The 24,375-nt window shown below is 44.0% G+C and overlaps 2 protein-coding genes and 1 pseudogene across 10 annotated transcripts in view; 1 reads left to right on the top strand and 2 right to left on the bottom strand.

The window, feature by feature from the left end:
* Window positions 1–1,779: 1,779 nt before the first annotated feature.
* LOC309516053 (ADP-ribosylation factor 6 pseudogene) lies at window positions 1,780–2,696 on the bottom strand (annotated as a pseudogene). Its single transcript has one exon. The product of its transcript is annotated as an ADP-ribosylation factor 6 pseudogene (transcript).
* A 1,854-nt stretch (window positions 2,697–4,550) lies between these two features.
* Window positions 4,551–6,244, bottom strand: LOC309516044 (uncharacterized protein). The gene has a single exon (XM_082194542.1). It carries the CDS (start codon window positions 5,824–5,826, stop codon window positions 5,161–5,163), a length of 666 nt encoding a protein of 221 aa, XP_082050668.1. The 5' UTR covers window positions 5,827–6,244; the 3' UTR covers window positions 4,551–5,160.
* A 6,864-nt stretch (window positions 6,245–13,108) lies between these two features.
* TTLL6 (tubulin tyrosine ligase like 6) overlaps window positions 13,109–24,375 on the top strand; it is a 39,791-nt gene continuing 28,524 nt past the window's right edge. The window contains exons 1-4 of one of the 8 annotated variants that reach the window (XM_082194331.1): window positions 13,109–13,619; window positions 17,641–17,739; window positions 21,298–21,534; window positions 23,709–23,746. In XM_082194331.1, the coding sequence (XP_082050457.1) occupies window positions 13,573–13,619; window positions 17,641–17,739; window positions 21,298–21,534; window positions 23,709–23,746 (421 nt within the window). In that variant the 5' untranslated portion in view covers window positions 13,109–13,572. Of the gene's footprint in view, window positions 13,620–13,699; window positions 13,997–14,042; window positions 14,279–15,362; window positions 15,712–17,640; window positions 17,740–21,297; window positions 21,535–21,833; window positions 23,747–24,375 lie in introns of those variants that run through there. The other 7 variants (XM_082194329.1, XM_082194330.1, XM_082194333.1 and 4 more) reach the window with 7 other exon arrangements.

The following is a 24,375-nucleotide window of genomic DNA, read 5'->3' as shown; positions in this document are numbered from 1 at the left end:
GAGGGCAGTCTCAAAGACTCTGGTGCCACACCTGCCTCTGAGCCCGCCCAACAAATCTGACTGGAGTCTGTGTGTGTCCTTATAGCGGGTATAAAGAACCCGTGGGCACCAGAACAGCCATCAGGTAAACATTAGGAGATGAAACTCTCCTAATTCAGAATATGTGATATGTAGGCTACTTTGTCTCTTCCACATTCACTTGTCTTTGGGTTGTTTTGCCAGACTGTGAGGCAATGGCTACTTTCCGGGCTGCTTCGAAAGCCTCCTGTCTCTTTAGCCCATGGAATGTAAGGCTCAGGGCCTTGAAACGGTTCTGTTCTACGAATTTCTTCTTTAATCCTCTTATTTATCTACCGCCTCCAAATGGTAACTCAGGAATCAAAGTGACAACGTTAAAAACAAAACAAAAACCCACATTTTAATAGAAGAGAATCTTCATGATTTCATTGCTGTTTGGGAATTTGCAAGGCTCAATGCAAACTTGGATTCTCTGATTTTTTAAACAAGCCACCTTCAACTTATATTCCTCCTGATTACGTATGTAGAATACTTGTTCAAAAGAATCTTTGTAATTTTGATGTAGATGTGTTCTCCTATGCAAGACCAAAAGCTGTAACATGGTTAATTGCCTACTATGTATTGATTACTGATAGACCTCTAATGTTGTTGGGAGAAATCCAATTTGTGTTTTAATAGCGTTCTGCTTTCAACTACTTTTGATGATTGCTTTTTAAAAGCATGGTATGTTAACACTTCTTCCAGTGCTGAAAATGTAAAGTTGTATTGGTTGGCCTCCTGCAGTGTAATATTAAATAAGTGGACTTCAGTTTTTCTCATCTTATATTTCAAAGCAGCCAACTGGGAACTTCATTCTGCACTCTTTCCCTTTGATTCCAGTGATTAGAATATGTAATGGGGTGGGGGGGAGAGACAGACAGACAGACAGACAGACAGAAAACACAAACAATTAATCACAGGAAGAGCCCTATGGGATCAGACCAAAGGTCCATCTATCCCACATTCTATGATGACCACAAACAAAATCTGTGAACTACCCTGAGACTTGCGGGTATAGGGCGGTGTACAAATTTAAAGAAGGATAACAACAACAACCTGAGCGCAACAACACTCTCCCTCTCCCACCCCCAGTGATTCCCAGTAATTGGTATTCAGACTCATACCAGTGTGTGATTTAGGTACAATCTGTTCTGCAAGAAGCTGTCCCAAGATGTTTTGCTGCCTGTGGAGAAGGACAAGGGGGTGCCCTCCCTCCCTCCCGCCCGCCAGTCCCATATACAGGTATGCCCATGACCACTCTGGCTCTTCAATCTTATTTAAATAGTACAAAGGAGGCAACGTCTCCCAGTGCCCCTCCAAGCACAGCTCTGTCCTCTTAACACCTCGCTGCCACTCCTTTCCCCAAAATGCCCCGCATCTGCCCCTTAAGAAAAGAAGAAGCGTATATTGATTTTCAAATATGCAGCAGCTCGGCAGCTTAAAGCAATATACACAGCAGTGACAAAGGAAAACAGCGCCACTGCCCCATGGAGCACAGGTCAATGTACTACAATGAGAATAAAGATCAAGTCTCTTCCGTGTAAGGACAATACGAAAGCCCAGCCCGGATTATTTTAATATGTCTTTTTAAAAATAATTATTCATTATTATTTTTTAGAAAACAGAGATTTCTTTTCAATTTAATTAAAATGGCTTGACATAACAGTAATAAAACATTTTTTAAAAAAAACAAAAAGCAACTGATTAGCAGGATGTCTACTCTGGGGTTGTGACTATTTACCCTGGGCTTTGCGATACACCTTGACCATCTCGGACAGCTTCCACATGGCCTCAGGGATTCCATCTCCGTTCACAGCACAACAGCCCTGCACATGCCACCGGTGCCCTCGCAGTTTCCTCAGCCCCATTTTTTCGGCCACTTCTAGTGGGGGCCACGCTCCAGGCAAGTCTTGCTTGTTGGCCAGCAGCACTACAGGCACGTCTTGCAAGTCCTTGGCCTCCAGCACGACTTCCAACTCAGACTTGGCCTCCTCAAAGCGAGTACAATCTGCACTGTCCACCATGAAAACCAGCCCATCTGTGTTGGGATGGTGATGCCTCCACAGTCCTCTAATCAGGCCTTGACCAGCCACCTCCCAAATGATGAAAGAGACGTTGTTGATGGGCTGAATCGTTTCCACATTGAAGCCGATGGTGGGAATGGTCGTGACTGTTTCGTTCAGCTTCAGCTTATAGAGGAGGGTGGTTTTGCCAGTTGCATCCAGGCCCAGCAGGAGAATCCGAGCCTCCGTCCCATAGAAGCTCTGCAAAGCACTCTGAATCCGGCTGAGTAAGAGTCCCATGGTGAAACACCACCGCCGTTCTTCTCCAGATGCAGGGAATGTGACACATGGGGAAGAATCGCCTTCCTTTTTATAGTCGGCTGTTGTTTCATTGGCTCAACTCTAGGGGGTGTGATGTGGAACTGTCATTACTGTATTGCTGGCAGCAGTCATGCTGGAAGTTTTGCAGAGGAGCTTTTCTGATGCAAGAAGTTTTGATGTAACCAGTGCCTGGCCAGCTAATAGGACCGGTTCAGCGTTCTGGATGTACAAGTCATGGAGTGAGTTTTGCTGCTGCTTGTGTTGCAAATAGCTTTTAGTTCATATCCGCAAATCCAGTTTTGCTATGGGGTTATTTGAATTCGTTGCAGAGCCTTTTGGCAAGGCGACAGATGTTTTTCATCACAAGATTGAACACAATTGAACACAAGAAGAACCCTACTGGATCTGACCAGAGGCCCATCTAGTCCCACATTCTGTTCTCATATTGGATGGCTCTATGGTCTAAACCACTGACCCTCTTCGGCTTGCCGATCGGAAGGTAGGCAGTTTGAATCCCTTCGACAGGGTGAGCTCCTGTTGCTCTGTACCAGCTTCTGCCAACCTAGCAGTTCAAAAGCACGCCAGTGCAAGTAGATAAATAAGTACTACTGCAGAGGGAAGGTACACAGCATTTCTATGTGCTCTGGATTCCATCACGGTGTTTCATTGCACCAAAAGCTGTTTTCTCATATTGTCCACATGACCTGGAAATTTGTCTGTGGACAAACGCCGGCTCCCTCGGCCTGAAAGCGAGATGAGCGCCGTAACCCCACAGTCGCCTTTGACTGGACTTAACCATCCAGGGGTCCTTTACCTTTAGCTTTACCTTATCATAGTGGCAAACCAGATGACCATGTGATGACCACAAGCAAAATCTGTGAACCACCCTGAGACTAGCGGGTATAGGGTGGTGTACAAATTTAAAGAACAATAACAACAACAACCTGAGCAGAACAACACTCTTCCTCTCCCACCCCCATTGATTCCCGGTAATTGGTATTCAGACTCATACCAGTGTGTGATTTAGGTACAATCTGTTCTGCAAGAAGCTGTCCCAAGATGTTTTGCTACCTGTGGAGAAGGACAAGAGGGTGCCCTCCCTCCCTCCCTCCCTCCCTCCCTCCAGTCCCATATACAGGTATGCCCATGACCACTCTGGCTCTTCAATCTTATTTAAATAATACAAATGAGGCAACGTCTCCCAGTGCCCCTCCAAGCACAGCTCTGTCCTCTTAACTGCAACTCCTTCCCCCAAAATGCCCTGCATCTGCTCCTTAAAAAAAGAAGCATACAGTGGTACCTCGGGTTAAGAACTTAATTCATTCTGGAGGTCCGTTCTTAACCTGAAACTATTCTTAACCTGAGGTACCACTTTAGCTAATGGGGCCTCCTGCTGCCGCCTCACCACCGCTGCGCAATTTCTCTTCTCATCCTGAAGCAAAGTTGTTAACCTGAGGTATTATTTCTGGGTTAGTGGAGTCTGTAACCTGAAGCGTCTGTAACCTGAAGCGTATGTAACCCGAGGTACAACTGTATACTGATTTTCAGATACATAGCTCCTCAGAAGCTTAAAGCCATAGAAACAGCAATGGGGGGGGGGGAGAGTGCCACCGCCCCATGGAGCACAGCTCAATGTACTACAGTGAGAATAAAGATCAAGTCTCATCACTGTAAGCACAATATGAAAGGGAATGGGAGCCGCCACCTCACTCTGTGCCAGCCCAGATTATTACAACTAAACCATACGAGGGTATCAAGTAGAATGAGATGTACACAAACACTGGAGGAGCTAAATGTGTTGAGTAGATAGCATGGCTGTATTCACACTCAGGGCCTCTGAGAGCGACATGGAGATTACGGGTTGTTTCCAATGCTAGTCCTTCTCTGAGTAGACCCACAGAAGTCATTAGACATAACTAAGCTTGAGTCATAATCCAACTAGCATCGGATACAACCCATGAATTAGCAGCTTTCACCATAAAGACCTCAAATCTGGTTTCCAATACGCTGTCTGTGAACCCCATTTCTTGAACCGCTGGCAGCCCTAACGTACTTTAAAGACCAAGTTATAAGCCACACTCTGGAGATAAAGAAAATGCCAAGAGATTTTATTTTGTCTTTTTAAAATTTATTATTCATTTTGCTTATAGAAAACAGAGATTTCTTTTCAATTAAATTAAAATGGTTTGACATAACAGTAATAAAACATTTTGAAAAACAGAAGTGGCAAAATACAATCCTACGACATTAAAGAAGAGAGAAATCAGTTGAGCTATCGTACAAAATAAGAGGGAAAAGAAGGGCTTTTCCAGTACACAAGTGCGAAGTAGAATGGAATATGATCAACATTATATTACAGCAGCACTCAGATAACCTAGGATCCAGAGATTATAGTGGTGCGGCTGATTATTCAAGTTTTAAAGTCCAGGAATTTTCGTTTTGGTTAATGATGTGTTGAACAAAGGAAAAGCAGCAGTGTTGGCCCATAAGAAACATTAAGAATTAAGAGAATGCCTTTGTATCGGTCCAGACAATGGATTACAAAAGTCCTGTGAATAGTCCAATAGTGTACCATGTTCAGTGTCCAAGACGCACACTAAGGCATGTGCACCTTCTCCCAAATCCCATGGCAGCAGTGGATAAGCAGGACAGAGTCTCATATAGACCTTGTGCAGATGAAGGCATCTCCAGGGCATCTCAGCCAGAAGAAGCAATTGATTAGCAGGATGTCTTGTTTCCTCCATGCAACATGGGGGTCTTTATGTGCCTCCCCAATTGACTATTTACCCTGGGCTTTGCGATACACCTTGACCATCTCGGACAGCTTCCACATGGCCTCAGGGATTCCATCTCCGTTCACAGCACAACAGCCCTGCACATGCCACTGGTGCCCTCGCAGTTTCCTCAGCCCCATTTTTTCGGCCACTTCTAGTGGGGGCCACGCTCCAGGCAAGTCTTGCTTGTTGGCCAGCAGCACTACAGGCACATCTTGCAAGTCCTTGGTCTCCAGCAGGGCTTCCAACTCGGACTTGGCCTCCTCAAAGCGAGTGGAATCTGCACTGTCCACCACGAAGACCAGCCCATCTGAGTTGGGATGGTAATGCCTCCACAGCGCTCTGATCCGGTCTTGACCACCCACATCCCACATGGTGAAAGAGACGTTGTTGATGGGCTGAATCGTTTCCACGTTGAAGCCGATGGTGGGAATGGTCGTGACGGTTTCGTTCAGCTTCAGCTTATAGAGGAGGGTGGTTTTGCCAGCTGCATCCAGGCCCAGCAGGAGAATCCGAGCCTCTGTCCCATAGAAGCTCTGCAAAGCACTCTGAATCCGGCTGAGTAAAAGTCCCATGGTGAAACACCACCGCCGTTCTTCTCCAGACTCAGGCAATGTGTAGCTTGGGGAAGGATTGCCTTCCTTTTTATAGTTAGTCGGCTGTTGTTTCATTGGCTCAACTCTAGAGGGTGTGATGTGTAACTGTCATTACTGTCTTGTTGGCAGCAGTCATGCTGGAAGTTTTGCAGAGCAGCTTTTCTGATGCAGGAAGTTTTGATGTAACCAGCGCCTGGCCAGCTAATAGGACCGGTTCCGCATTCTGACAGTACAAGTCATGGAGTGAGTTTTGCTGCTGCTTGTGTTGCAAATAGCATATCAGCAAATCCAGTTTTGCTATGGTTATTTGAATTCGTTGCAAAGCCTTTTGGCATGGTGACAGTGTTTTTCTTTTCTTTAATAATGTGAAAATACCATTGGCAGTTTTTCATCATCTGAAAAGCAGAGCTTCTTAAGACCCACAAAATTCTGGCTTGATTGGTTGCCATCCCCATATCTCTTGAAACCACAGGCAAAATCTGGCAGATAACGAACATGCACCATGTATTTAGAACACAGTCTTTTCCTTTTATGTATAATTCCCCCCCATCCTGATCTGGCGGAAAACATGATGTAGCAGGATGAATAAAAACTGATGATTAAAAATAAATTGAAATGGTATTGTCTTTTAAAAATTTGTGATCTTATTGACTATTCAGCTCCATGTGTTTCTACTTGGGAGTTCAATAGGACTTATTCCTTTGGGAGTATGTTTAGGATTGCAGCCCAAGCTGCTTTCTCAAAGATACCTGTTTATGCAGAGAGAGTGGATATATTGTGCAGGTTTAGAGGTCTATATTTTTTCTTTAGAGTGAACACATTTTATAATATTTTACAGTTTTTTTAAAAAAAAGAAAGAACATGTATTTATAATTTTGTGTTTTATCATTGTAAATTGTATGGGATGCCTCTGGGTATGTGAAGTGACATGTACATATAATAAACTTAATTAATATTAAATGATTTAGCACAAGCCTTCGGTGTCCTATGACCCCCAAATGTGAGATGTGTGCCTATATAGCCAGCTCGAGACTTCACGGCCTCTGTAACAACCATGGGGCTCTCTTAGTACATCACTGTCCCAACATATATGGATATGCCCTTGAACTGGTCTTTGCCACAGGGCGGATTGCTAATATTTGGTTGATTGGGGGAGGGGGCTCATTTCTCACAGATGGAACATTCCCTGGTGAGGTTTGGACTGCTTCAAGCTGCAGGGACCAATTGTGTTCCTCTGCCCCTGGAGGCTTATGGAATCTAATGGATTCTTGAATGTGCTGGGGAGTTAACATGGCTGGTGCTCCTGTCAGGGCTCTTGTTTATTTGGAATGGTAAAATGCATAGAACCATCTACACAATCGCTCCTGAGTACGCTCACTGTTGCTGTGGAGCACATCCACTAGTCGGTGGGACGCGGGTGGCACTGTGGTCTAAACCACTGAGCCTTTTGGGTTTGCTGATCAGAAGGTCGGTGGTTCGAATCCCCACGACGGGGTGAGCTCCCATTACTCTGTCCCAGCTTCTGCCAACCTAGCAGTTCAAAAGCACACCGGTAGATAAATAGGTACCACTGCGGCGGGAAGGTAAACAGACGTTACAGTGTTCCATTAAAGTTAGATGAGCGCCGCAACCCCATAGCCGCCTTTGACTGGACTTAACTGCCATGAGGTTCCTTGCCTTTTACCTTACCTCTAGTCACCTGTGTGTGATGAAACAGGAGGCTTCGCGGCTAGAGTGCAGATGGCATAAATCTTGGTCTGTATGTGACCGAACACATGTGAAGTCACACTACCATGCCTACCATATCTCTGCCACCTTTGCATCTCCAAGTAGCTGGCTGCCAGAGATTTCCAAGCGGGGAATGGGCTTTTGTCATCTGGCCAAGACAACGTTGCTCTGACATGCTCAGGAGCCTGATGTAACAGCTTTACAATGTACTTTAGGGACAACATAACTCAGATTTGGACAGAGTTGGGTGCCGCAGCCAGAGCCAGTGCAGTGAAGTCATCCAGGCACTTCATCCAGACACTGTCTGTTGCATCTGAACTGAATCAGTTTCAATTATAGTGACTTGAGGATATAGACAAGCTGCTTGAAGAATTGTGGCTGACCACCTGTCTGTCACAGTCCGGTTCATGGGTGATCGAAGTCCCGGCTGGGGACATTGGGACCGGGAGGCAAGATGGCGGGGTGGGAGCAGGAACAGGATTCCAGAAGCCAGGAGTCAGAAAGCCAAGAGCCGGGAGTCAAGAAGTCAAGGGTCCGAGGATCAAGAAGCAAGGAATCACGAAGTCAGGGGTCCGAGGAGCAAGAAGCAAGGAGTCACAAAGTTAAGGGTCTGAGGATCAAGAAGCAATGAGTCAAGGAGTCAAACGCAGCAAGGCAAGGAATATGTTGCTGTGGCAAAGAGCCAAAGGGAAAATGCTGACCTTATATCCCTTCTCGGCTTTTGCCATCAGGTGCTGTGAGTTACTAATCAACCTCACCTTGCATCTTCAGGACAAACTTAGGAAGGCCCCAGTCCTGCAGACTCCCATTGGTCACAGGGCCTGGCTCCTGCACGCACACCTGACACTGTCACCTTGGCCCTTGGCCACCTTGGCTTCTTATAACTAGTCAGATAGGATTGATTTCATGCGTCCAGGGAGTAAACAATGCTTCATTGAAGGAGAGGGAGGTACCACCACCTTGAAGGATGTGGTGGTGCTTCCCCTGCTTAGGAGGAGCTTCCTGGACCTGGAAGTGTCACACAGTGACAATTATCCTCTTTTGGGGCAAGGGGTGGCACTGTGGGTTAAACCACAGAGCCTAGGACTTGCCGATCAGAAGGTCGGCGGTTCGAATCCCCGTGACGGGGTGAGCTCCTGTCCCGTTGCTTGGTCCCTGCTCCTGCCAACCTAGCAGTTCAAAAGCACGTCAAAGTGCAAGCAGATAAATAGGTACCGCTCCGGCGGGAAGGTAACCAGCGTTTCTATGTGCTGCTCTGGTTCGCCAGAAGCGGCTTAGTCATGCTGACCACATGACCTGGAAGCTGTACGCCGGCTCCCTCGGCCAATAAAGCGAGATGAATGCTGCAACCCCAGAGTCGGCCACGACTGGACCTAATGGTCAGGGGTCCCTTTACCTTTTTACTTGAGACAGGAGTGGCAGTCTAGCATGCTTGGAGGAAACGGAATATGTGGCTCCATTTCATAGCACTAAAATGACCTTCATTGCCTTCGCTGATGATATTTGTCAGGACAGGAAAGAGATGCAGGCCCTGCTCATTCTTCTTGACCTCGCGGCAGCTTTTGATATCATTGACCGCGAATCCTTCTAGAGTGACTCAGCGTGTTGGGGGTTGGGGCACTGAGACAACAGGATGGTACACCTACCCAGAGGCAAGTTTATTCATGGGCAACTGCCCCACTCAGCCCTCCTTTTGTTCTTAGTTACTTGTCCATCAATTATTACTACATTTTTACATGTCTATTGACATTGACTTGGAATACACAGCCATTTGTAAGTCAGTTGGTTCCTTCTTTTTAAGAATATATACAGCTAAATGCCAGAAAAGCAGTGTTTTGTTTTTGTTTTTTTAAGAATTCTGGACATTTCCCAACTTGACTGTCCACTGGCAAATTCATTGATGACTGAATGTTAGCAGTTGCCAGGATAGTCAAATGTTCAGAATTATAAAGAAAGGAACTGCTTTTCAAACATTTAGCTGCATATATACTTGAAGGGAAAGAGGGGGGAAATGGGGACATTTAACGAGGGTACTGTATTTGTTGGTTCTTCAGATATACTAGTAAATGACAGAAATGATAAGACATGAAGCTTGATTTTGACATTTATCCCCAGGCCATAGTACATGTCTGTTTTCAGTAAATGTTTCAGCCACCAGGCAATAAATTTTCAGCTGCTAACTTTCATTTGTCACAAATACTCTGTATTTAGTACGCAAGTTGTGTATGTTAGGCTGTAACTGGGTGTTAGGAAAAGTGTGAGAGAAAGGGAAAATAATAAGATTGCTAATTAGGTACACTATTTATTTCTGCCCTCTGAATAATTATGTTCTTTATCAGCACAATACTAATTTATTATTAGATAAAAATTCTAATAGAAAGTTACAAGGAACACCTCATAAACAAGAGCTTGTTCTTTTATAGGTCTCTAAGGACCCAATAGACTGTGTATCTGTACTCTGTGACTGTATGGCATTTGGATTGTCGGAGACCAATTACTTTAAACAGTTTTCAATTATTCCGCAGTGTTGCAGCACACTGGCAGAATTCTAGTTTTATACCACGGATACCAGAGCATGAATCAGAGAACTATGGGGAAAACTTAAAAAGCTGGGTTCACTAGACTAGGACAAATCTGTTGAGAGAGATCTGCTTTGCAAGAACTCTGTATCAACCTGCGCTTTATTTCATCAATGGACTTGTAGATTTCTTGTTCCAAAAGGAGGAGTCTGCATGATGAAATGCAAAGCCTCTTCTCAATCAAAGAATGTGGCTCGCAAACACTCAATTGGCTTGGAAAGCCAGGCCAGATTTCTAACACTTTGCTAGCAGAGCTAACTGCTATGGTCTAGCCCAGCCTTTTTCCTTCCAAAGACAGCATCATGGGAGTAGGATCTGGGCTATTAGTGAAGCAGGAGGGCTCTCTCATCAATTACAAGTTGTCACGGTTTTAATGGAAACCCTGTGAGCACTGTAAATCTGTGCAGTTCTGCCTTGCATGCTCTCCCTCATTTCCATCACTCCATCACTCCTTGGGGACCGCGAGTCTGCAGCATGTATCAAGCAACATAGATTGGTAGCACACAGGGGAGGGAGACCCTGAGCAGGAGCTAGGAAATCTGAACAGTTGGTAATGGGAAAGCAGCTGTTGTGTGGCGGGTTAGAGTCACCTGACCCCTTTCATACTTCAGAGGGGGTGGGGAATTTCATAGTAGGAAATGGCAGGATAACATCACCGGGAAGGTTGAAGGGGGGATAGAGGCAGAATGCACCACAGTTTACACAATCGCACTCTGCATGCTTGTAAATCTTGGGCAACCACAGAACTTTATGGATAAAAGCGATGCTTCCCCCTTTTTTCTTTTACTTCTTGCTGTATAAGGTTGCTTTTCAAGATGTCTTTTTGAAGGCCAAAGGATGGGGCAGAAATTTAATGATCAAGACCATCCAATGAGCTACTTTTATGTGTTCACAGTTTACATGGGCTTGGGCATCCTTTGCTGTTTAAGCCGCCACCGCCCTGAACAAGAAACTCCCTGACAACACAAATTGCTTGTAAAATTCTCCTCAGTTTAGAAAGAGGTTTGCCATACCACAAAGAAGACCATTCTTTGAGATCCTCAGAGCCTCTTTGGGAAAGTGGAACCAGTTTCACTTCAGTTTTACCAGGCTGCTTTAATAATTTTTTTAAAAATAAAATGCTTAAGAGCCTGCAGAGCCTAGTAATATGGCATATGAAATACAGCGACAAAAGCAAAAGACCAAAGTCAAAACCTACATATCTACACTTTATTTCTTTTCTGCTGTCAATCATAGAAACTAGCATTCATACAAGAGTAGAATCAATAATTTATTTACTTTTTAATCCCATTGGTTTCAGCCTGGTGGTGGTTGTCTGATTATCACTCAACAGAAGTCTGGCATCAAATTCACAAAAACTATAAAAACTTTAACCAGTTCACAGGAGTGACTGATATAAAGTACTCTTGATTAAATGTGGTGGTATTCTTGTCTCAATTTGCAAAAAGTGCATCCCATGCAATTGCTGTTATGTATTTGTTCTGGTTCAAGTTTAACCCTGTGATATGAAATGAAAAATAAAATATTAGACCTAGCCTTTCCCTCTAAAAGTTATAGCTTTTATATATTAAGCTGTAAGCAGTTTTTATTCTCAAAAGGGCAGAGAAGGGGCTCACAATTTATTTATTTTTTAAATTTCTATACCGCTTTATATTTTTAAGAAAAATCTCAAAGCAGTTTACAGCATATTAAATAAATAAAACATAAATAAAACAATCTGAAGAAAGTCAAATATAGAGTATACAGTCAAAGCAACATAACAGAAAACTAAAATACTATCTTAAAGATTTCAAAATAAAACATTACAATTACGGTCACCAGAGGAGGTTGGATCCAGACTAAGGTTGCAATCCTAACCTCACTTACCTGTCCATAAGTCCAATTGAATTTATTGAAACTCATTTCTAAGTGGACATGGTTAGGACTATGCTGTCTGATAAAAAATAATTATTATTTTTAAACTAACTTAATGGATCTGTACTCTAACCATGACTAGGTCTGGGTCCAAACCAGCATCACCAGTACAGACCATAAATTTAATTGTGATGACCAGCTTGGAAAGCGTCTATTACACTCCAACGCAGGAATGTGTGTGTGTGTCTGTGTCTGTGTGTGTGTGTGTGTGTGTGTGTAGGGTCACACATAATCTCTGTTCTCACATTGGCTTTTGGTGAAGGCTGTTCTCTACTCACCTTCTGTACTTTTGCTTAAGAGCTTGTCCTGCACCTGGACATTCAGCCAACATTTGCTATACAAATAGGAAGTGAAGAGATGGAGTGTGTGTTTAACAAAGCTGTGAAATGACATTTTGTATCTAAACATTCAAGCAAGAATAGTTATGTGCTGGCTGGTTGCTGTTTGATTTTAAACTGTGGTTGTTTTTTTTACAGACACCCCACCCTGAATGAAATTCGCAGATTCCTTGGTGGTCCCTAGACCAGCCTGGGAACCCTTGGGCTGGCCAGATTTCATTAGTCCACAAGAAGCGTATGTCGTGATAAAATGGCCAGGTGTTTAATAAAGGCACCACTTTTCTTCAGGACAGTGGTACCTTGGTTCTCAAACGCCTTGGTTCTTAAATGCTTTTGTTCTCAAACACTGAAAACCCAGAAGTAAGTGTTCTGGTTTTCAAATGTTTTTCAGAAGCCAAAAGTCCGATGCGGTTGTCGGCTATTGTTTACGGGGCGCTTGCACCAATCAGAAGCTGCACCTTGGTTTTCGAACATTTCGGAAATCAAACGGACTTCCAGAACGGATTATGTTTGACACTTTTGTTTTTAATATTTATTTTGCATTTTTGTTTTTGAGGCTTTTTCGGTTAATTTGTTCTTGTGATTGTGTGGAACCCAGTTCAAGCTACTGACTGATTGTGTGACTGTGGAACTGGATAAAAGCCCCCCATCCAAACGATGACTGTCATCAGTGCAGGTAAGAATTTTTTTAATTTTTATCATCAACAATGCTGTCTTATTTATTTTATACTGCAGTACATTACTTTATGGATCAATGGTCTCGTTAGATAGTAAAATTCATGTTAAACTGCTGCTTTTAGGGGTTGTTTTTAAAAGTCTGGAACCAATTAATCCGTTTTGCATTACTTTGTATGGGAAAGCGCACCTTGGTTTTGGAACGCTTTGGTTTTGGAACAGACTTCCGGAACGGATTAAGTTTGAGAACCAAGGTACCACTGTACTGTACTGCTGCCAGGAAATTATCAGCAACGGGGCTAAACCCTCGTTTCAGCATTTGCAGGTGGGGTTTGGGAGTGGAAAAAGAGAGAGGCAATTCTCTAGCAAAACTACACAGCTCTCCCCTATTCTCTCTTCCTTTCTATCTGCGATCCATTCAAGAAGGAGGAAGTGCAAAGAATTCAACTTTATTCAAATTAGCCGGTCCTTCAGGATCTCTGATTGGCTACGCCTTCCAACTGTGACCAGCGAGGGAAGCGAAGGGGAGAGGAGAGAGAGAGAGGCAGCGGCAGTTCGTCCTCGAGGCTAATGTTTATGCAGCGTGGATGAACCGTAGGAAAAGTTCTCGGAGCGTATTCCGTTGGAACAGAAAGTACGCATGTGCGAGATTGGGGAATCGCTGCATTAAAGAGGACGCCAGGCCGGGAGGGGAGGGGGGAGGGGACGATGGAATCCCGCGCGCAGGCGCCCTTGCGCTAGGGAGGGCGCCTAGGTGGCAGCCGCCAAGCCGTCCCCATGACAACTACGTTTCCACCCTGGTTTTTTTAATCCCACATCGCCATTTCCGATTCGTTGTCACCCCCCCCAGGATGTAGTTTAGGCCAATGGAAAAGCAGCACGCTTTGGGGGGTGGGCTTTTTCTTTTTTTGGCCAAATGGAATCCAGTTTCGGATCCAGTTCCAGCCAATTACGCACGATGAGGCGGAGCAAAGGAAGAGCGAGGTTTGTCTGTAGGCGGGGTCAGCGCAGGTTGGTTGAGAGCAAAGCAGGGGGGAAAGGGAGGGCGAAGGGCGGTTGGGCGGGGGCGGTAGAATGAAGAGCAAAGGCAGCAATAGGGTGGAGGCCACGCCCCCACCGAAACCAAGCCCCGCCTTCTCCATGGCAAAAAAGCGAGGCGCTTGGCTTCTGTAATGGAGGCTGCAGTACTTTCTTTGCGCGTGTGGCTGTCCTGAAAGCCTCCTCAGCTATGGCTGACTGAAAGACATTTTACTGCCTCTGGCGGAGCAGCAAATGGCGCCCTTTCTCTCACCAGTTGAGGCGCATTAGCACGAAAGGCATATACAGTTAATTCTGGCTCCTGAGGGCAGAGAATCCCACAAGCAGCTCTCCCGCCTCCCCCACTTCTTGGTAGCAAAATTACAACGGCAAAAATAAAACCAAGCAACAGTTTGCTGCCTTGTCACGACTCTCAAAGTCTTTTAGCCTCCCCCCCCTTTATATTTTGCTGCGTGCACACCGTCCGTTTAAAAGCACATATCCCCCGCCCCCAGCTCAAATAACCAAGGGAATTATAATAATAAAATTCCTTCCAGTAGCACCTTAAAGACCAACTAAGTTAGTTCTTGGTATGAGCTTTCGTGTGCATGCACACTTCTTCAGTGTGCATGCACACGAAAGCTCATACCAAGAACTAACTTAGTTGGTCTTTAAGGTGCTACTGGAAGGAATTTTTTTTATTTTGACTATGGCAGACCAACACGGCTACCTATCTGTAACAAGGGAATTATAGTTTGTTTAGGGTGGTGGGAAATGTCGCTTTGGGGGTCGACTATAATTCCCAGGATTCTGTGTCGCATATCTGTGTGACTGCTTTAAATCTGTGGTGTGTATGCAGCCTTTGTTCCCTAGACATTGGATTTATGTACTAAACAAGCTATAGTTTAGGGCCCCACTCTCCCCCCCCCCCAATTCACTATTAATATACTTCTTATTTGTATTTAAGTTCAAAAATTACTTTGTATATATATTGCTATGTGCAAATGGCTTTAGATAAGTGGCGTAGCGTGGGTTGTCAGCACCCGGGGCAAGGCAAGTAATTTGTGCCCCCTAACCCGTGGATTTGCGCCCCCTAACCCGTGGATTTGCGCCCCCTAACCCGTGGATTTGCGCCCCCAACCCGTGGATTTGCGCCCCCTAACCTGTGGATTTGTGCCCCCTAACCCTAACCCCCAGATGTTGCGCCGGGTGTGGCCGGGGCCCCCCCTGCACCCCCCATGCTACGCCACTGCTTTAGATACCTATTAGGTCCATCAATTCTACACAAAAAACAGCAACAATTTGTTGTTGACAAAGGACAGCTAACATATAAAGGGCCCCATTACCTTCAGTATCTTTAGGGCCTCGTCAAACCTAAATCTGGCCCTGCCTTACACTTAGCAAGTTGACAGCCTTTCCCAAAGCAATTGCATTCCTCTTAATATATACTCACTATGTTTTTATTGCTCCCCTTCATATATTTCCTTCTTTTAACCAGAGTGGAGCCATGACAGTTTCCCAGTTATTGCCTTACCCAGCCCTTAGTAACTCAGATCTGATAGCGCCTGCTAATTTATGTCCCCTAACTCTTGTCTCCAGCCCCACTTTCACCAGAGGAAGTCATAACAGCAAGCCCTTACAGATCCCATTATATATTTCCCAAGCCTCCCAACGTTTAAAAAGCACTACAGAAATCACAGCTAATATTGGTACGGTATTTCCCCTCCCATCTCTGTGTGACACAATATAACTTAGCAGAGGTGGATTTAGGGCAGCTCGACTGGTTTGGGCGCAAACTGGGCACTGAAACTATGATTTAGAATGAAAATGGTTTATTGAATATTTACAGATAAATTGTAAACAGATAAGAACACTGGCAGGATTGTTGTAATAACCTGCAGTTTCATAAGAGTTTATATTTTAAAGAAGATGAATAAATGAGTAAACTAAGTTAATTTGGATATGCAGAAGATATAGTATTAAAAATAAATTTAAGGAACCACAGGAAGAGGGGGAAGGAAGTCAAGCTTTGAAATGTCAAAACGATTGTAAATTGATGTCAAATTAGTGAAATGTATCAACTTGAAAAGTATAAATAAATAAATAATATAGAATGGAGCACAAGAAGCAAGGGGGTTGCCCCAGCCACTCTGGGCAGCTTCCAACATATATAAAAACATTAAACATTTTTTTTTTAAAAAACAAACTCCTATACAGTGGAGGTTTTCAACCCTTTTTTAGTCCATGGCTTCCTTGACCAACTACATTCTTTCTATGGCACCCCGGCGGGGCTCAGGAGCCCAGTTATGTCACCCCTCGCCTGCAAAGCTGGCAGCCTCTCACCCTTTTTTGAACACTTTCCCTTGTGGAGGGTTCCCTCAGCCTCCTCTCCCCTCTCCTTGGAAGTCCTCTGGGCAGCTGCTGCTGCCACCCCTGGTCTCTGAGCTGCCCCCCACTGCTCCAAAGAGAGGTGTCTCCTCACACTGCCCCACAGGGGCCTGGGACCTGTCTGTCCATTCCCAACAGCAAGGGCTGGTGGACTGGCTGGCTGGGCTCCCTCACCTGCTTGCTTGCTTACTGGCAAACCAGCACCCCCTGGCCAGCCACAGAGGCACCATTCGCCTGCAGAGCTGGTAACCAGGGCTGCTGCAACAAACAGTCACACAAGCCTTTGGGAGGCAGGGGCACGAGAGTGCATCAGAGGAGGGAGGGAAGGAAAGAGGCACACTGGTTGAAAACCACTTCTATACAGGATTGCCTTCAGACGGCCTCAGAATTGAATAACTTCATACCCTCCAAAATAAAGACGTGTGGGGCATAAACAGTAAAATTATCATTATGGAACGGGACGTCCCTATTTTCATAGGAGAAATGTTAGAGGGTATGCATCACATATGGTTCTGTGCTAAAGCGCGAAGCTAAGAACATGGGAAACCGAATATAAACAAATGACCTGCTTAGTCAAATTGTGTGTGTGTGTGTGTGTGTGTGTGTGTGTGTGCGTGTGTGTGCGCAGAGCTCAGGAAATTATGGGCTGCATAGTACACTCAATTTGTATTCGATTTTTACATTGTCATGCAGTAATACTATTGGATTTGTATGATGTGTGTAGTTTTTTACCCATTTGCTTGCTTAGCTATTAGTGGTGAAGTAATACTTTGTTATCTATTTAACAGTTCAGCTCGTTTATTCTAATATAAAGCTGCAGGATTTGTACATCACACACCAGGAAAACCTTTCTTCATCCAAGCAGTTAAAATGTTTTTTAAAAGCATGTTTTACTGAGTTTCCAAAAGTAATATTGGTAAAATACACTTTCAGTCTTTTTTTAAAAAACAAACTTTTATCATTTGAAAATTGTGAACACGTGATACGCCGTTGGCAGTCTAGTATCAACAATGCTCAATAATGGAAAGACAAGTCCAGACAACCATTAATGAAACAAACAAACATTTCCCTGGTGACAGTGGGACAGATTCTGCTGGCTTTCCTTCATAGTGTATCCACTGATTATTATTTTGTAATGACTCCTGATTTGTGCCAGAGTCTGTCACTACTCCAGTCTTGTATTCAAAGCTGTTTGTTATCTCATTGGCTGAGACTTGTACTTGTGTTTTTTTTATATATATCTTGCTTAGAGACCTCAAGATGGCAACTGCAACAAGATATTCTTTGCCTTATGAACAGATCTGGGAAGACCCTAAAGTCCATGATGAGGAATGGAGTCAGAGGATCAGGTTCGTTTTAGCAAATGCGGGGTTATGCATATGAGAGAGCCTCACAGTTGTAAACAGCATTATGTTTAGATTAACATCTATTTGCTCATTTATCTAACATGCTGTGTGTTTTTTTCCTGATGGTTTTTCAACATATTGGGAGTCCAAAGTTATATACAGTACCACTTCAGGTGACTACTTTAAAAATAGACTCCTTTGCCAGATGTTAGCATTCCCCCCCCCAATGTCCTCCAATTCCATCTGCGTTTAATCAGATATAATTCCTGTTTATTTAAGTAGCAGTTACTTCCAAATATGTTCAGGATTGCAGCCTAACAGTGCGGTCTTATACATACATGTCAGAAGTCCTGTTGAAAGCAATGGTGCTTGGTTCTGTTTATTATTGTTTTTGCTCTGCAGTGCTATAGTTGCATGAAATAAAATGTCAATTGCATTTATTCAGAGTGTTTGTTTGGTATTCAAAGCTTTGTCAAGTTTGAGAGCAGTTGCGACAACTTTTAAGAATGAAGGAACTATGCCTTTTCAACTCTTTGCAACTTCATTACTATTTAATATACTTACTATAAAAAATTCCCTAGAGAAATTAACAATTACTAATTCTGGCATAGATTATTGCAACTCAGGCCAATATCTATACTTTTTAACCTTTGTATTGCATTGTATATTTCAAAATCTCCTTGTTCAGGATGATATACTACTGTACTACTAAACCATCACACAAAGATAAGGAACAATCTGCTCAATAAATGTCAGTGAGCTTTTAACATGTTCTAATTGCAATTTAGAGCTTTACAGACAGTGTTTGTGAGCACAAACCTCTGACCATGAATGAACAGGACTTGGGGCAAACCAATTTGCTGGTTTTTGATACCAAGCTTGTAGTAATTGTTTGGCTTACTGCAGGTGTTGATGTACATTTTATTAAGAATGTATTTATATTGTTGTGGATTGCACTGAAATTTTTAATGAGGGGTGTTATAGTAATCTTGTTAATCAGTGGTTTTGAACCAGTAGGCCGTGGCATCCTGGGGTGCCTTGAATGGTGGTCCGGGGTGCCGTGGGCAACACTGGCCTCTTTCCTTCCCTCCTCTGATACCTTCTCATGTCTCTGCCTCCCAAAGGTTTGTGTGACTGTTTGTTGCAGCAGCCCTGGCTGCAAGCTCTGCAGGTGAATGGTGCCTCTGGGGCTGGCCAAGGGGTGCTGGTTTGCCAGTAAGTAAGCAAGTGGGCGAGGGAGCCCAGCCAGCCAGTCCACCAGCCCTTGCTCTTGGGAATGGACAGACAAGTCCCAGGCCCCTGTGGGGCAGTGTGAGGAGGCACCTCTCTTTGGGGCGGTGGGGGGCAGCTCAGAGACCAGGGGTGGCAGCAGCGGCTGCCCAGAGGACTTCCAAGGAGAGGGGAGAGGAGGCTAAGGGAACCCTCCACAAGGGAAAGTGTTCCAAAAAGGGTGAGAGGCTGCCAGCTTTGCAGGCGAGGGATGACATAACTGGGCTCCTGAGCCCCAGAGGGTTGCCATTGAAAGAACGTTGTTGGCCAAGGGAGCCGTGGACTCAAAAAGGTTGAAAGCCTCTGTTCTAAATGAATGAATGAATCAGAACCAGGATGCACAGTCCTTTGGGGGACTTGGGCAGAAATCTAGCTTTCTCACTCCAGGCACTTCCAGACTGTCACTGTTGTCGGGTCGGGTTCAGTCACGCCTCAGCAGATTCAGATTGCACAGTTATAGCTACTTGTGAGATGTTGTGCAACAAACCCGCTTTCCCCCAAAGATTGGACTTTTGTGATAAGGAAAATGGCAGGAAGGTGCACTGGAAAGTGTAGGAAAATCCTTGCTTTTATGCAGCACCATCTGACCTCCCCACAAATAAATGAGAAGGAATGCTTATTAAATGGCCAGCAGCCTAATCTTGACGCAGGATGAATGCTAAATAAACAGGTTGTCCAGAAGTGAGCTCCCTGTCCTATGCTTCTTTGGAAGAAACTGCAAGAGCTCCAACCTTGCTTTGTCCTGTGCAGGACTTGTCTTTTTCTGTGTGGGGCAGGAGAAGGAGGCCTGAGTTTTGTTCCCTTCTGCTGAAGGGGGGGGGGGAGAAGCTAAAATATTTAGTGTTATGTACTGAAGTTCTCATCCTGGGCCAGCAGGGGGATACTGTAGATAGTTTTCACTCAGGTCCACATATGCAAATAAGGGATTGAAAGTGATGTTCAATGATTGGATAGTTACGGAAAATGGTTACTGTTGCATTCTAGTGGATTCTGCTATATAAGCAGGCTGGCTGAACCCTTCAGTTCAGTTCTGTTTTGGCTGTGAATAAACAAGAGCTGTTTGAAGAATCGCTATGTCGTCTGACATGTTCACCCACAACTTAACATTTACACTTCACTTTGATTTGTTTCAGGGCTTTCTGCTTCTGCTTATTAAAATTAATATGTCTTTAATATGCTCTGTCAAATTCTTCACACCATCACATGTTAGCATGACCTCTGCTTTAGGCAAAACAGTTGGGTTTTATTTGCCAGACCAAGCCTTACAACACAGAGGATCTCATTTACACAAGAACTCTGAAACGCCTTGTTTTACAAATTCAGTAATATGCCTCCAAATCAGTGTTCTGTTCTTCCCTATCTTTAAACTTCTGATCATCCAACTATTTTAGGAATGTTTTTGAAGAGTGGGGATTTTAAAAATTTGTTAGGAGTTGGTTGACCTAAAGTAGAACTCCATTTTTTTCTCCACAAGGTCTCTCTATCCAGGGAATAGCGGTGTGAATAGCTACATGTCAGTGTGTCACTCTTGTTTATCCAGGTATTTTGAGGGTCCTGCTACAAAGTTCATGTAGATGATCAAGTTAGACTAACTTTTCTGTCATACAGGGTCTGGTTTCCTAGGAGGAAAGCATGTTTGATGGGGTACGATTAATATCAACCCCACCCATGAAATGCACAGATCCCAGATAAAACATTTACTGTATCTTAACTTCCCTTTGAACCGCTTGCTTGCAGGAGAACTTGAACTGTTAGATTCAAGTTTCATCCTGTAGATTCGATAGACCCAGGGTTCTCTCATTCAACTTATCAGATGTCAGTACTGAGGTGGCATTCAAGTGAAGTGCATGTTTTTTTGGCCTATAACATTGCACTCTAGACTCTAAGGAGGACTGAACCCATAGAGATGAGCAGGGGTAAGCTATTTAAAAAACACTGGCTGTCATAAGGAGGATACTTATAGCTCTAATGCCTGTGTAGGGTGAATTCCATTTATGCTGAACATGACAGTAAAAGGACTGAGAGTCATAGTACATTTCTTTGTCCATTCACATGGATATCATTATTAATGGGAAGAGAGATGTTGCGTGACTGCACTTGCCTTCTGATGGAGGCGATCTTATCAAAATACAGAGAAATTCATATAGGTCCAGGCAATTAAGGAGAGATAAACAAAGACATATTAATATGTCTTTTTATTTGCTTAACAAGGAACTCCTTGGACCTGCAGACAAAGTGGATAGGAATGTGGATCCAATTTACTTCTTTGCCTTTTTTTCTTTTTACTAACAGGATGAGGGTATCGGATTCAGAACGAAGGTATGGTTCATTTCACACAGAGAGGCAAGAGCTGGAAGAGCTGGGTGAGAAGGATGTGTCCGACTTAGAGTTCCTTTCAAGTGGCCTGGAAAGAGAGGAAAGTGCATTGGACGCCACGGATCAGGAAACAGCGGTGTGTGAAGAAGAGAGCAGAAAAATTTTGTGCTCCGGGTCCAACACCGCTGTGAAGAAGAGAAAGAAGAAAAGGAGGTTAGAAATACCCTATTTTTCGCTCTATAAGACGCACCAGACCACAAGACGCACTTAGTTTTTGGAGGGGGAAAACAAGAAGAAAAAAATTCTGAATCTCAGAAGCCAGAACAGCAAGAGGGATCGCTGCACAGGGAAAGCAGCAATCCCTCTTCTGTTCTGGCTTCTGGGATAGCTGTGCAGCCTGCATTCGCTCCATAAGACGCACACACATTTCCCCTTACTTTTTAGGAGGGAAAAAGTGAGTCTTATAGAGCAAAAAATATGGTAAGTATTGAAAGCACTTGGGGCATCTGGATGGGGACAAGGAAATGTAATAAAAATATACGAGGCACTAACCAAGGAGGCATTGCAAACTTTTGTGGTAATAATGAGAAAGGGGAGGGGTGTAATATCAATGTAGTGGGAGAAAACCAGGTGTGCTAAGAGGAAATTAGTAAATGAAAGAGCATATATTAATATACCTCACACCAGGGGTGAATCTTCTATGAAACTATTGAAATTTAAGTTTCAGGGTCCCTAAAGCTGGAGGGGCCCCAGAACTTACTTTAGTCCACATTGCTTAAAAGAATTGGGTCTAGTAGACCCAAATGAGTCACATACTCAAATTGATTAATTGTGTGTGTGTGTGTGTGTGTGTGTGTGTATAAGTCAATCACACAGGTGTGGTAAAGGTTGCTGTAAACAACCCCATTGAAGAAGATAACAGTGGTTACCCAGACCTTGTTGCTGGTTGCAAAGGGGGCCCCATAACAGTTCAAGCCCCCAAAATGTAGGTCCGCCACTGCCTCCTAATCAATCATGCCAGTCCATTCTGAATGCTCAGCATGCATATTGATATATCCTTAACTTAGTTTTCCATTTACGAGTTTATCCTCTGAGGTAGAATAGGCTGAATAACAGGGACTTGTCTGGGGCCTTCCTGTGAGTTTCAGTTCTGAGTGATGAGCTGAATGCAGGTGTATCATTCAAATTCAACTGGCTTTCCTCACTGTTTTTCCCCCCCCATACAAAACAAAAAACCTTCTGCTCTCTATAGCAATTTCCAATCTGTCTGAGGTTTGGCTGTTGGCAATCTAGCTGCATGCCCGATTGGCCTTAGAGCAAGGCAGCTTCTCTGCCAAACGAACCGTACTGTTTGTGGTTCATCTGATACCTCAACCCAAGGCCCCGGGAGTCATGTACTCACTTACTCTGAGACTGCAAAGATCGGTGAGCAAGCAACTTTGAAGTAAATCTTGATCACTGCATCGTTTTTAGTCTCCAGCTATGGTGCTATACCCTGGTGCAATCATGCAGGGCCCAGGGGGAACGCTCTGCACCCCATCTGAGAGCAGGAAGCTTGTACACTTTACTAAACTTCCACCAGCATCTGTCACTGTCTGAAAAGATTTAGCTCGTTGCTGGTTTTAATTCTAAAACAGCCCTGTAATTAAGTGTTTTCCTGATAGCCACAAGATATAAGGAATTGCATGCAGATGAGAAAGGGGGCTTGTGGGGGAATGATGGAGCACTCCATTTTCCTCTGTGCCCAGTATTGAAATGTAGTGGGTTGCTACAGGAGAGATGGAACTCAGCAGACTAATAATAATAATAAAGCTTTGCAGCTTATTTGCAAGACTTAAAAAAAAATTGTCAATATCATATTGTTATGGATATACTGACAGGCTTCTGAAGGAAAGGGTCACAGCTTTGTGCAGCCATTCCTGGGGTCATATGCAGGAGAAGGTGAAGATTTCTGTATAGCAGCAATTGTCCTGACCTGGCATTATATTTCTTGCTGACATGACATTTGGTGACTTACTCAGACTGCTTAGAAGCCAATTATTTTGTATATTTTTTATTTATTAAACTCATTAGACTCGCAGCAACACACCCACAACCCCAGTGGCAGACCTCGGGGTCTCAAATTTCAGCAGCACCCTGTGCAATGCCAAACTTCAATGCCCCCCCTCACCGCCTCTCACCTTCCAGTTCACATCATCGTTATGGCGCCCCCTAGGGCGTTCCGTGAGTTCATAGGCAATGTGGTACTTGAACCATCTACACCTGGAGACAAAGGCTTAAATCTTAAAAGAGGTCCCAGAAGGTACTCAGGTGCTTTGCAATAAGACCATGAATTGGTTTTGCCTGTCTGCCTCTGTCTTTCTTCTTCTTCTTCTGTTTTCCAGATGACCAGTGATAAATCTGACCAACTGCAAGTATGAGAGTGGTAAGTGCCCTTCTTTGTCCCCAGTTGTGAAATAATAGAATGGCTTTATTTCTCAGTCACCGTTCTTAATAGCGAGAAAAGCACCATTTGCACTAGGTCACTGCATCGTTTTTAGTCTCCAGCTATGGTGCTATACTTAAATTGGAATTTTGTTAAGACCAGATCTTTTTACCAATATATATATATATATATATATATATATATATATAGAGAGAGAGAGAGAGAGAGAGAGGGTCACAACTGTAGTTGAAAATATACTTTGGTAACAAACATATAAGTTAAAACACAGTCACATACTTTGCATTTTTTGAATTATCATTACTTAGGGCAGCCTAATGTTTGTCAAAAGAGCTTTTCTTTGGCATATGAAGTGGAATAAGGTAAAGGTAAAGGGACCCCCTGACCATTAGGTCCAGTCGTGGCTGACTCTGGGGTTGTGGCCCTCATCTCGCTTTATTGGCCGAGGGAGCCAGCGTACAGCTTCCGGGTCATGTGGCCAGCATGACTAAGCCGCTTCTGGCGAACCAGAGCCGTGCACGGAAACACCGTTTACCTTCCCGCTGGAGCGGTACTTATTTATCTACTTACACTTTGACATGCTTTTGAACTGCTAGGTTGGCAGGAGCAGG

Source organism: Podarcis vaucheri, assembly GCF_965113315.1.
Source record: "Podarcis vaucheri genome assembly, chromosome: 13".
NCBI classification, from domain to species: Eukaryota; Metazoa; Chordata; class Lepidosauria; order Squamata; family Lacertidae; genus Podarcis; species Podarcis vaucheri.
Note: the sequence above shows the minus strand (reverse complement) of the source record. Positions and strands in the feature narration are given on the sequence as shown.

Bases quoted from the DNA above. Each gene is read 5' to 3' on its own strand.
- LOC309516044 (XM_082194542.1), bottom strand. From the start codon at position 5,826: ATGAAACAACAGCCGACTAACTATAAAAAGGAAGGCAATCCTTCCCCA.